A 12,899-nucleotide genomic window follows, 5' to 3' on the forward strand; every position below is an offset into this window, starting at 1 on the left:
TTGTTGTACACTATGGGAGAGGTAAAGTACTTTAGTAAAATCCATCTCAAGGCTGCATATCATCAAGTCCCATTAGAAAAAAACTCTCAACTACTCACTTCTTTCATAACACCATTTGGAATGTTTAAGTATTTAATGTGACCATTGGGAATAGCTTCAGCAGCTAGTGTATTCTAAAAATGAATGTATCATCTGTTGAAAGATATAGTTGGAGTGGTAGCCTTTCAAGATGAGTTGCTTATTTGTGCACAAACTATTAGTGAGCATAATCAAATTTTAGAGAAAGTATTTGCCATTCTTGGAGCACGACGGATGACAGTTTAATTAGATAAGTGCAAGTTTCTAACTGAAGCTGTTGACCATTTAGGCCACAGAATTTCTTCCAAAGGCATTCAACCTAAAACGGACCTCTTGTAAGCCTTGAGAGATGCTCTGAGTCCAAAAGATAAGGATGAACTAAGATCATTCATCGGTTTGAGTGATTATTAATCTAGGATTATTCTAGATTCATACATGGCTATGCCACTTTAATGGAACCACTCAAAAAATGGTTCTCCAGAAAGAAAAGTTCACATTGGGTGACAAAGAACATGTTCCAAAATATCAAAATTGTATTGTTGAAAGTACCAGCTTTGACATTTTTTGTAATGGGTTGAAATGCTTAGTCACTGTGGATGCTAGTGCAGTATGACTAGGTGCTGTATTATGACAAAAATCTCAAGAACAAGAACATACTGTTGCATTCACTTCTAGAATTTTGAAAGAAGTTGAAATAAATACCATACTATAGAAAGAGAAGCACTAGCCTGTGCGTGGGCAATAGACAAATTTAAATGCTATTTATGGGGCACGCAATTCATTCTTTGTACTGATCATAAGCCTTTGATGCACCTATTAGACAGGAAAGGAAAAGCATATGCATCTTCACGATTATTGAGAATTGTAGCTAGAGTTCAGGAGCATAATTTAGAGGTTCAGTATATTCCACGAAGAATAAATTACAGAGCTGAATGTTTATCAAGATCAGCCGTTAATAATGAGCCTGAAGACGATGAGAAAAATAATGATGAATGTGTAGTTGCTATGATGGATGTAGTCATTGTAGAGGTGCCATCAACGAGGATGAGTGGTTGTCAACCTGTAATCAGGATGTAGTTATGTCTAAGGTCAAAGAGTGTTTGCAAACAAATGGCCAAATTTTAAAGGTGAATTTTTAAATTTTACACAGGAGGTCAATGAGTTATCAGTTGAAAATGGAGTATTGTTAAGAGGTGACAAGTTTGTACCTCTTGTAGTGTTGAGAGCAAGAATAATTTCTTTAGCTGAGGCTGGTCATTTAGGGGCTACCTCTACAAAAAGATATTAAGACAAACGTTTTGGTGGCCAACAATGGATAAAGAAATTGATTTTATGATGGAAATGTGCAAAGAGTGCATATTATTTAATAAACACTGGAAAATGAGAGCTAACCCTATGATCCCAGTACCTTTTTTAAAAAAAAGCCTGGGAAAAAATTGCTAAAGACTTTGTAGGTCCAACTAATGTGGAAGATCTGAATCTTAAATATATGATTGTTGCACTATTATTCCAAATGGATTTATTATGAATTTGTTGAAGAGGTGTGTACCGACACAGCTATGCATTATTTATCTAGACTGTTTGCTATTGAGGGTTAACCAGCAGAATTAGTCATGGAAAACGGGGTGCAGTTGGTGTCTTTGACAAAATGGAAACATTCCTAAAAAGTTGAAATGTAAGGCATTTTACAGTAGCTCTATATAGTGCACAAACCAATGGTGCTGTGGAAAGAACTAATAGAATTCTCACAGAGGAAATTCAAACTGCCCTTACGTGTGGTATAAACGATGCAGAGTATTTAAGAGAAAAATATGGATATATTACAATACACTGCACTCAGTGACAGGAGTTTCACCTTTCGAGTTATTAAGAAGAAGGGCCGCCAGGTCTAGATTGGATCCAGGATGGTTGACTGAGAGAAGTATTGGTAGTCATCATAGTAGAACTGATACCAGTAAAGTGAGAGAAAATGTTAAATGGGCCAAGGATAAGATGAAAATTCAGCACAATAATTCATGTAATATCAGTGAATTTAATATCAAAGGGGGTTCATGGGTCATGTTAAAGAATATGAGAAGCAAGAAATCTAAAACAGACTTCAATTTTCAAGGTCCTTTTAAAGTTGAGAAAATGTCATGCACAGTAGTGAAATTAATTGATGGAAGGTGGTGGGCAAAAAGAAATCTGTTACCATTAAGTGAATTCCAAAGATAAGTTATGGAGAGAAACCTGTGTGGTACAAGTACATTGTTATGAATTCATGTGATTAAAAACACTAATAGATAGAATTAGTTAAGACCAAATGATAGATCAAAAGACATGAGAAACCAAGATAAAAGTGAACATATTGCAGATCAATACACGAGTCAGAACAAGGATGTAGAGTCAAATGATTTAAGGGATAATAATTCATTGGTAGCGGATGAAGGTGCTGAATCATTAAGTAAAAGTTGTTATCAACAGACAAGGTAGAATGTTTGTTAAACCAAAGTATCTTACTGGGTATGAATGTTAATGTAATTACAGAGTTCTCTCGATAGTACCTGTCTATATTCTACTATCACTATTCTTGGTGAAATATATTAAGGTGTATACAAATTATCTTACTCATGATTTTCAGTGTATTGACTTGGAAGTACATATTTCATTAATAGATATTGTTTTTCTGTGTTTATACAATTTTATCATAAATGCATTTTTTGTTATATTTTGTTTAAGGAGGGGAGATGTGGGCTGTAATTTAAAGCGCGTGATCCTGTGTCACGCGCTAATTTTATTGTGATGGTGTTAGGATTCGAGGCTAGACTCGGCTCTCCAACTTTGACAGTTGGAGAGGTGATTTCGATCTTGTGAGTCGCGTCTTGGTTCCACTCTTCTAATAAAAAAGTATTTTGTTTCAACACTATCGACTTGTGGGTATTGAATTTGCACCTTACCCCAAAATATCTACCTCCTGAAAATGCTTCTACTTCCATTGACGTCAATGCAGAGAACAAACACCAACGATTTATTTTAAAAATGTCCAACGTTTCTGTTGTGAAATGTTGGAATGTATGATGTGAGATGTCCAATGTGTCATGCTCAAAGCCGAACAGGTCTTTTATTGAACTGGGAATTTCCCTGATGATCTGGAGTTCTTGTAGGCCGGTTTTGAAAGCCCAGGGTTATTCCTGGTGCCTCTGTCACTTTCCAAAGTTAATTGCAGCAAACATGGAGGGAGAGTGGGAGAAAGTAGAGGGAAACTGATTAGAGAGGGAGAAAAGAAAGGAGAGTAGGGGAGAGAAAGAATGGATAGATGAAAGGAGAGAGAGAGAGCTTGTGCAAGGAGACAAAGGGAGCACATTAGTTTGAATATTTTTGCCAGGGTTGGTTTTGGTTCCTCAGTCCGACCATGGACAAAGTGTTACCACAGAGCCATGCTATGAAGGAGTCCACAGATGCACAGCCTCCTTCATCACGTGGTCTGCTAAGTGAGGTCTCTGGTAGATGCTGTGGTAACAACCTTGCAAGCCTGCCATGTCGTACAGGGCCTGATTCACAATGGTAAACATACACATTTGTGTAAGTTTCAGTTTTTTCAGTATTCACAAAACTGCATTTTAATTGTAATTTTTTGTGACTGTTGAAAAAAGCAATTTTGCACAAATGTTTAAGTTAACCTTTGTGAATCAGGCTCTCAGTTCACACATGACTATCACGTACGTACGATTTCATACACCTAAGCAGCGGGGTGCTTAGGGCTACCTGTGAGCTCCTAGCAGTTCTTCACCACCCTACAGTAAAAGATAATTACAAACATGCAGAACAGTTCCTCTTTTCCTTTCTTTTTTTCGACCACCTTTGTTGCATACTCAACGGTCGGATGTGGTGGTCCGTCACTATGACTAGGGCTCCTTCACTTTGTCACAGAAGCACCAGCATTCCTGCCGTTCGGTTCACTCTGCTTGACTTGGTACATTCTTGCATATTCACTAATCATCACCAATGAAAATATGAGGTTTGAGGTTATCGCTATAGAAAGTTAAGTTTGTTTCCTATATGCTGCTGTCTATAAAGATGATCACCCATCAACTGTCCCATGATGGAACCATCTCTTTCAGCGATGGACAGGTCTTTAATATCACTTGCATTTCCCCAGTGGGCTGGGGCCCTTGGATGCTGGTTTTCTAAATCTGGGGCCTCCTCTGATGCTTCTGTCACTTTCCCCAGCACCCTGAGATTAATTCCAGAAGGCATGGAATTAAAGTGAGAGGGCAAGATAGGGAGGCGGAAGGTAGAGCGAAAGCAATCAGAGAGGGAGAGGAGAGAGGAAAGGATGGAGAGAATAGATGGATTAAAAGAGAGCGAAAGAGAGAGAGAGAGAGAGAGAGAAGCCGTAGGGAGCAGGGCTGGTTTGAACATTTTTTGCCAGGGTTGTTTTGGTTCTCAAGTCTGGTTCTGATCTGTTTCCGTAGTACTTTTGTTCCAGAACACTAGAGTTCAATTTTTCCTCTTAAAGTAGGTAACCTAAAAAGCAAATCAGTTGCCCATTGATTAAACTGAGTACTAGCCTGGATATCAATTGCTATTAGTCAAAGGTAGCATCTTCTACCCCTGATTTCTTCTCTGCCACCCCTGACACTGCTTCTGCTGTTCTCGGTTTCATGGGCAATGAAAGCAGTAGGTGGAATTAAAGATACATAGATAGAGGCCTAGCTACACTATTACTTTCTGCCGTTCCACTTCTTCACATATTGCCCTGTACCGCAGCACCAAAATGGAGGCTGCTGAAGGAATGAAGTAGGAACAAACAGTGAACCATGAGATGTCATTGTGGGACGAGGGGTGTGTGAATTATTTCTGCTGTCTGTGCATTTTGGTGAGTAAATTCTGATGCAAACTAATTTCTAGGGTGGTTAATTGATTTACACTTCATACGATACACCAGGAAGGTTCATCATCATTATTTTTTGTCACAGCAGAGCAGAAGAATTATATAAACATTGTAGACTCTTTATATTCAATGGGTACACTGACACCGTAAATAATTGAGACGGTAGCCAGGACTAAAGCATTGTTTCGAGACTGATCACATTTTTAATACTTAAAACTCAAGAGACAGACATTTCTGAAGAATAAAACAACCATTTCTTGCAAGCGTATTTACTGTCAGCCTTCGTTTCTGTGCTCTTTTATTTCACGCCAATTGCGTAGCACAAAGTAACTATTACGGTATAAAGCACTACACGTACTGGACAATAAAGGTTGTGTCTAAGAAAACAAGACATTTTAGCGGCAGTGATAATAGCAATACGTTTCGGTATCTGAAGTATCGAAAGCTGTGTTAGAAACATCCTTGGGGTACTGGTGATGTGGCAGTACAGCGTTCACCCTCGTCGGTTGTCATTGAGCTTCTCTGCTATTTTCTGCAATTCCAAATCCATTGCGGCCAGATTCTGGAGCTCCTTTTCCTAGAGCACACGAAAAAACAGATATCCTTTTTAGACGATAGGAAAAGAGTGCTGTGTAATGTAGCTTTAAATAAGGAAAGTGTTTCAATTCCCAATGGCATGCACCAATAACAACACAGCAAGCAGCTGAGATGGCCTGAACGCAATATTCTCATAGGAGAACCCCTCGAGTAGCCTAGTGGAGGGAAGATGCAAACATGGATACAGAAGGATACTTTTTGATGTAGCTTATTGTCTGCATAGTGGTTGCTTTCAATAGTAAATCTAAACTTGCTGCCAATCTAGTAATGTTTTTTAACTGAATAAGAAACATTTAAACATAGTCACCTACACAGGAAACCAGGAGTACAGCGAGGCCCGAACTTCTGAGGGGGGCTAGTACTAAACATTTTTGGTGGGGCTACCACTTTGCACATTTGTGGCCGAGTCAGTATTAGAATACACCTTTGGAAGGCCAATAGATCCAGATCTTTGAGCTAACACATGGAAAAGGCACATGTCCATGCCTACTCTTTCCTGCAGTAGCACATTAAAGCCAGATCTTTTGTCTTCACCAATGCATTTTCCTGAGATACCGAGCATTTTTGGAGCTCAGTGTGTCCACCAGACCTGGGATCTTCAGATGTTGGCAAGATGCTTGGTACCAAGTGAGTTCTGTGGATGTCAGAAATGAAAGCATTGAAGACTCACTGGAAATGTTTCTTTTCTGATTGAGTAGCATGAACTGCATAATGATAACATGCTTCCAGGGAGCAAGAAAATGTGTGAGAGGGAATCACCCAATGTGCCCAAAAAAGTGCTCCTACAGACGTTGAGAAGTAGACTTGAGGTGCGAGGAATAAACCAGATAAAGAACATTGTGGGAGCTTCTGTCTGGCTGTCACAAAATGAGATGACTCATCAACAGCTCGAAAGGAAGCGGTATACACAGAATAATAAGCGAGATACCTGTTCACAATGTAAAAGCATGCACATGTTGGTATTTTCATAGCATGGACCTTGCGTGAGAGCAACAGGGTGTTGCCCATTATGGGAGGTGATGGAAAATGATGCAAGATTGTCTTCATCGAGTGGTGGCTTATATCTTTTTGTTACATACATTTACACTAGTATCTCACACATTGAAATTGTAGACACATTGTGACTAAGTGATATTGCAGAACTGCACAATTTTCAGTTAGTGGCAAGCTGCATTCAAATCAAGGTCCTTAGATTGCTAGCCTAGCCACTGGACCACATCTCTTTCCTTGGTTGATGTACTAGAATTTTCAGAAAAGCTTCAAACATTCAATTTCACCACTCATTGTGAAAAACTCATGTTCCATTGATGTTTCAAAATAGCCACTAGATTGCATTGCTAATGCTGTGTAGTGAGTACCCCAAATGCTAATTATTTTGGCATTTATGTTTATATATGGTAGCACCTAAATGAAGTGTCTCTTGTTTAAGTTTGGGGTTTACCTACTTGCATATACACAATGGTTTAAAGTTAAGTACATACATAGCGTGCATAAGGGAAAACTGTGCAATCTGGTCTAATATTACCAATGAGGGGTTCTGGTGATATCTTTGGCGTCGTAGTTTGTAAATGTCACCAGAAGTCTGAGATGGCAATGGCAAGGTACCCGTTATGTATTTTTGATATTACAAGCTGTTTTATTCAAAGTGCAGATAACAATGAGCATTGATTGGAATTAAAAATATAAGGTTTTGTTTACCTGTCACAAATAAGTTATTGATAAAACTATAGGCAATGGGGAGATCAGTCGATTTATGTGCCTCTGTGGCTCCAGAGTTTACAGCTTACTTTTGGATTTACTGAATTTGCCACATAACTTCCAAAATATGCAGGCTTCACCAAAATTGTTGTTTCCAGCTCAAACAAATGAAAATAATAATACAGCCACGGTACTACATTATTTGCATTTTTTGTTGCATAATTTCGATAATCTTGGTCCTCCAAACTGCATAATTGTGGTAGTCTGAACAATGTTAAACCGTTGCACAGTGGCAACAAAATCTGCATTTTTCAAGTAACCATGAAATATTTTCCATATGTCATGGTTCCTTAATAATATGTGAGTTTAATATGTCTACTTTTGTGCAGTAAAAGCACCAAAGTATGTAATATAAACATTTTTACTCGAAGATGTAATGACCTCTCAATAATCTCCATTGTAGCAATCCGTATCTTTTAAATGTGGTATTTTCTGTCATCTAAAGTCAAATAACTGATTAATATGTTTTCAGTTTTTTGCCTTGCAACACTTCTTTAAAATGGCTAAACATTGCTGTGCAAGAAATTAGGCTTTGTTGTAAATTACAACTATACAGCCAATTCCCGTTTTGTTAGCTTTAGATTACTTTTCGTATAGAAATACACACTTACACCTAAGCCACACTTGCACTTAGTCACTGTATCTTTCTCTCCAAATGAAGGAAGGCAAGACAAAGATGCACAGATTTAAATGTGTGCTTGCTGCGACGGAAACTCATCATTAGAAGTAGTGTTGGCAGCCATATTAGTGAAGAACACAAAGCCATATAAAAAATACATTTATTCTTGTTATGGTGAGCATCAACAGCATAAGTCATGTCTCCAGGATTCTATTGATACCACTAGGAGACCTGTGAGTGGACCCATGCTTGTAGGAAAAAGTATGCAGGCACATACCCCTGCTGCAGCACTCTTAAAGGGCTCCTGTAGCTCCAGCCAGTGCACAAAGCCTGTACCCTTAGGCAGTGCAGAGCTCAGGTTCCTTCACCTGAACAGATGCCTGGTGCTCTCCTGTAGAAAGATAGAAGGTACAGCTAGCAGACTAGGGGAGTATGCAGAGCTTTTGTTCACTGAGGGCACCATGATTTGAGGGCACTATGATTGGAGTTGTTCCCTTTGTTTGTGGTGCCACCAATCCATACATTAACAATTAGCATACACGCACTAACAGAGGGCCCTGCAAGAAATCCATCCAATTGCAACCTTCAAGTTTATCTGCCATCACAAGCTTCATGTTTTACTCCTCCATCCACTCACTTTGGGGTTTGCCTGCTTCAACCAGGGAAGGAAGTATAACACACAAAACTCTTTCAGTATGTGAGGGGTTTACATTTGATGTTTCTCCTGAAACACAATTTCAAAACTGACTAGACTACATTTTACAATTCCAAAACATAGCTGCCAAGTGAATCTGTCACATGTGGGTAACACCTTCACCGCAACCTGGTGCTGAATTTGTTAAAAATAATGTATGCTGGTGACTAAAATGTTTCTTTTGGAGATTGGTATTGGACCATCCACAAACAGCAGTGCCCATTGACATGGTGAAAGGCAGCCTACTTATGAAGAGAGCAAAATGTATGGGTGTAATATGCTAATAACACTTGTTTTGCTACTCTGTGTTCCCCCAAGTATCCCGATAAAAATGGTACCTCACTTGCGTGGGTAGGCCTAATGCTCGCGACAGGAAATGCAACATGGACACATCACATTTTTACATTGAAATCTGACGTGGTTTTTGCAAAGTGCCTAGCTGTAGATTTTGGCCTCTAGTTCAGCCGGCACCAAGGGAAACCTACCAAACCTGTGCATTTTTTAAAACTAAACACCTAGGGGAATCCGAGATGGAGTGACTAGTGGGGCTCTCACCAGGTTCTGTTACCCAGAATCCTTTGCAAACCTCACAATTAGGGCAAAAATACACCTTTTCCTCACATTTCAGTGACAGAAAGTTCTGGAATCTGAGAGGAGCCACAAATTTCCTTCCACCCAGAGTTACCCCAAGTCTCCCAATAAAAATGGTACCTCAGTTGTGTAGGTAGGGCTAGCACCCGCAACAGGAACTGTTCCAAAACACAAGGTGGACACATCACATTTTCCCTAAGAAAACAGAGCTGTTTTTTTAAAAGTGCCTAGCTGTGGATTTTGGCCTCTAGCACAGCTGGCACCTAGGAAAAGCTACCAAACCTGTGCTTTTTTTTAAAACTAGGCACCTAGGGGAATCCAAGATGGGGTGACTTGTGAGGCTCTCACCAGGTTCTGTTATCCAGGATCCTTTGCAAACCTCAAACTTTGGGCAAAAAACACTTTTTCATCACATTTCAGTGACAGAAAGTTCTGGAATCTGAGAGGAGCCACAAATTTCCTTCCACCCAGCATTCCCCCAAGTCTCCCGATACAAATGGTACCTCACTTGTGTAGGTAGGCTTGGGGCCCGCAACAGGAAATTCCCAAAAACACAAGGTGCACACATCACATTTTCCCAAAGAAAACAGCAGTTTTTTGCAAAGTGCCTAGCTGTGGATTTTGACCTCTAGCTCAGCCGGCACCTAGGGAAACCTACCAAACCTGCACATTTTTGAAAACTAGACACCTAGGGGAATCCAAGATGGGGTGACTTGTGGGGCTCTAACCAGGTTTTGTTACCCAGAATCCTTTGCAAACCTCAACATTTGGTAAGAAAACACATTTTCCTCTCATTTTGGTGACAGAAAGTTCTGGAATCTGAGAGGAGCCACAAAATTCCTTCCACCCAGTATTCTCCCAAGTCTCCCGATAAAAATGGTACCTCACTTTTGTGGTTAGGCCTACTGCCCGCAACAGGAAATGCCCCAAAACACTATCTGGACACATCAAAATTATCAAATACAAAACTACCTGTTTTTGCGGTGGGGGACACCTGTGTTTTTGGTCCTGGGCTCAGCAACCATCTAGGGAAACCTACAAAACCCAGACATTTCTGAAAACTAGACACCCGAGGGAGTCCAGGGAGGTGTGACTTGCATGGATCCCCCAATGTTTTCTTACCCAGAATCCTCAGCAAACCTCAAATTTAGCTAAAAAAATCACATTTTTCCCACATTTCTGTGTGGGATCACTGCACTGGGACAAATTTCCTATTACCCAACGTGTAGGTGGGCCAAGTGCTTGTGACAGGGAAGAGCCAAAAACATATTGAAATTGAGGGGGAATCAAAGCGGATCCAAAAGGGCAGTTTGAAAAAAAACATTTGTAGGCTTACAAGTGCAGCAGAATTTTTATCGGTATAGATGAAACATTGCTGGGTGGTAGGCATTTTGTGGATTCCTGCAGATTCTGGAAGGTTCCATCACAAAAATGTGGGGAAAATGTGTGATTTCCAGCAAAGTTGGAGGTTTAGAGGGCAAATCCCGAGTGCCTAGAGGTTTCTGCCCCCCTTGGGGGCAGATCGGCCAAATAAAAATAGGCTGATCTGCTCCCAAGGTGTGCAGAAATGGCCTAAAATAAATTTGCCCCCCAAGGGGAACAACCCTTGCCTAAGGGACCGCTCCCTTTGCGTGAAATTGCCGCAAAAAATAAAGATCCCTGGTGTTGAGTGGTATCTGCCCCCCTTGGGGGCAGATTGGCCTAAGAAAAATCGGCCTACAAGGGGGGCTGAAATGGTCTAAATACAATTTACCCCCCAGGGGAGCGACTGTTGCCTAAGGGGTTGCTCCCCATATATAAATAAGAAACGTAAACATAAATGAAAACATATCTCTGGTGTCTAGGGGTTTCTGCCCCCCCTGGGGGCAGATCGACCTAATTATAATAGGCCAATCTGTCCCCTGGCGGGGGCTCAAAAGGCCTAAAAATATTTTGCCCCCCTGGGGAGCGGCCCTAGCCCAAGGGGCCTTCTCCCCTTATGCGCAAATATAAAAAAAATCCCTGGTGGCTAGTGGGGGCAGATTGGCCTAATAAAAATAGGCTGATCTGCCCCCAAGTGGGGCAGAAATGGCCTAAATACAGTTTGCCCCCATGGTAACGACCCTTGCCTAAGGGATCGCTCCCCATCTGTAAAAAAAAAAAAAAAAAAAAAATCCCTGGTGCCTAATGGTTTCTGCCACCAAGGGGGGCATAAATGGCCTAAAATAAATTTCCTCCCCCTCCGGGGAGCGACCCTTGTGTGAAATTTGCCTTAAAAAAACCTCCCTGGTGTCTAGTTGTTTCTGCGCTCCTTGGATGCAGATTGGCCTAATACAAATAGGCCGATCTGCCCCCAAGGGGGGCAGAAATGGCCTAAATATAATTTGCCCCCTTGGGGAGTGACCCTTGCCTAAGGGGTCGCTCCCCACCTCTGAAAAAAACGCAAAAAAAAGAAAATAAATGATCCCTGGCACCTAATAACAATAGGCCTATCTGCCCCCAGTGGGGGCAGGAACGACCTTGAAAAAAATTGCCCCCCCGGGGAGTGACCCTTGCCCAAAGGCTCGCTCCCCTTATGCCAATTTCCTTATTGGAAATAATCCCTGGTGTCTAGTGAGCATTTCAGCAGCCAGATCGCTTTATCATCTGGCTGCTGAAATGCTCTGAGAGACTTCAAAGGGAAGGAAATTCCTTTCCTTCCCTTTGAAGCCTCTTAGACCCCCTTCACATGATCGGTTGAAAAATGCAAAGCTTCCAGAGCGATGGGAGGTGGCTTCTGAACGCGCGCTGATGTCATCAGACCTCACTGGGGGGGGTCGGGGTGGAAGGGGAAGAAGGGCTTCCCCTTCCATCCCTGCCCTGGGGGGGAAGCCCACTCCTCCGAGCTCAGGTGCCAGGACGTAATGGTTACGTGCTCGGCACAGGAGCACTGTGCCGGCGGACGTAACCATTACATCCCCGGCACAGAACAGGTAAAAAAAAAATAGGTGAGTGTGTATATATATATATATATATATATATATATATATATATATGTATATATAGATAGATATAAATACATATATACAGTATGTGGGTGTGTTTCGCTAACCTTATAAATACTTATCTTGCTTTGTAAAGGCATGCATGATAAAGGTGGATGCATGGTAAAGGTTTGCAGGTTAAAGATAACGCGTGGTGAATGCATTGTGTTGTCATTGATGTGTCGTAAAGGCATGCATTGTAAACACATGCATGGTAATGTGATATAACTGCCTATACTGGTGCACGCACAGACATATGCACAAATATGCACCTATCTTGCAATAATTTTGTACTTTAATGACAACCGTTCAATTGCTACCCGTGCATACATATTTATGTACATAGGCACGATGTGGCATCCATCTCTGAATGTGTTTTGAATAATTGTCATACAAAAATCATTTCCAGGTGGCCAGATATGTGCGCAGGACAGTCTTTTTCAAAACATTTTACAAAAACCATGACAAAAAAACAAGTGTTGGCAAAACCAAAGGTTTAGCAGACAGTGCCTGGCCTATTGGCTTTGCCAACGATTGTTTGCTAATTGTAAAGCTACTATCGCCCATGTAAGAATTTTGTCTGTCTAACTTGTGCTATGGATATTCAGTGATCAACTGTATGTTTACACCCATCCTGCTATCCTTCTGAGCCCTCTGCTTGCTCTACATGGTGGCCCTGTAGTGATT

The 12,899-nt window shown here is 41.0% G+C and overlaps 1 protein-coding gene across 2 annotated transcripts in view; it reads right to left on the minus strand.

The window, feature by feature from the left end:
- Positions 1-5,124: 5,124 nt before the first annotated feature.
- CHGB (chromogranin B) overlaps positions 5,125-12,899 on the minus strand; it is a 300,313-nt gene continuing 292,538 nt past the window's right edge. For both annotated transcript variants that reach the window (XM_069234159.1, XM_069234160.1), the window contains one exon: positions 5,125-5,528. In XM_069234159.1, the coding sequence (XP_069090260.1) occupies positions 5,445-5,528 (84 nt within the window). In that variant the 3' untranslated portion in view covers positions 5,125-5,444. The remainder of the gene's footprint in view (positions 5,529-12,899) is intronic.

This window comes from Pleurodeles waltl, chromosome 5, assembly GCF_031143425.1.
Source record: "Pleurodeles waltl isolate 20211129_DDA chromosome 5, aPleWal1.hap1.20221129, whole genome shotgun sequence".
NCBI classification, from domain to species: domain Eukaryota; kingdom Metazoa; phylum Chordata; class Amphibia; order Caudata; family Salamandridae; genus Pleurodeles; species Pleurodeles waltl.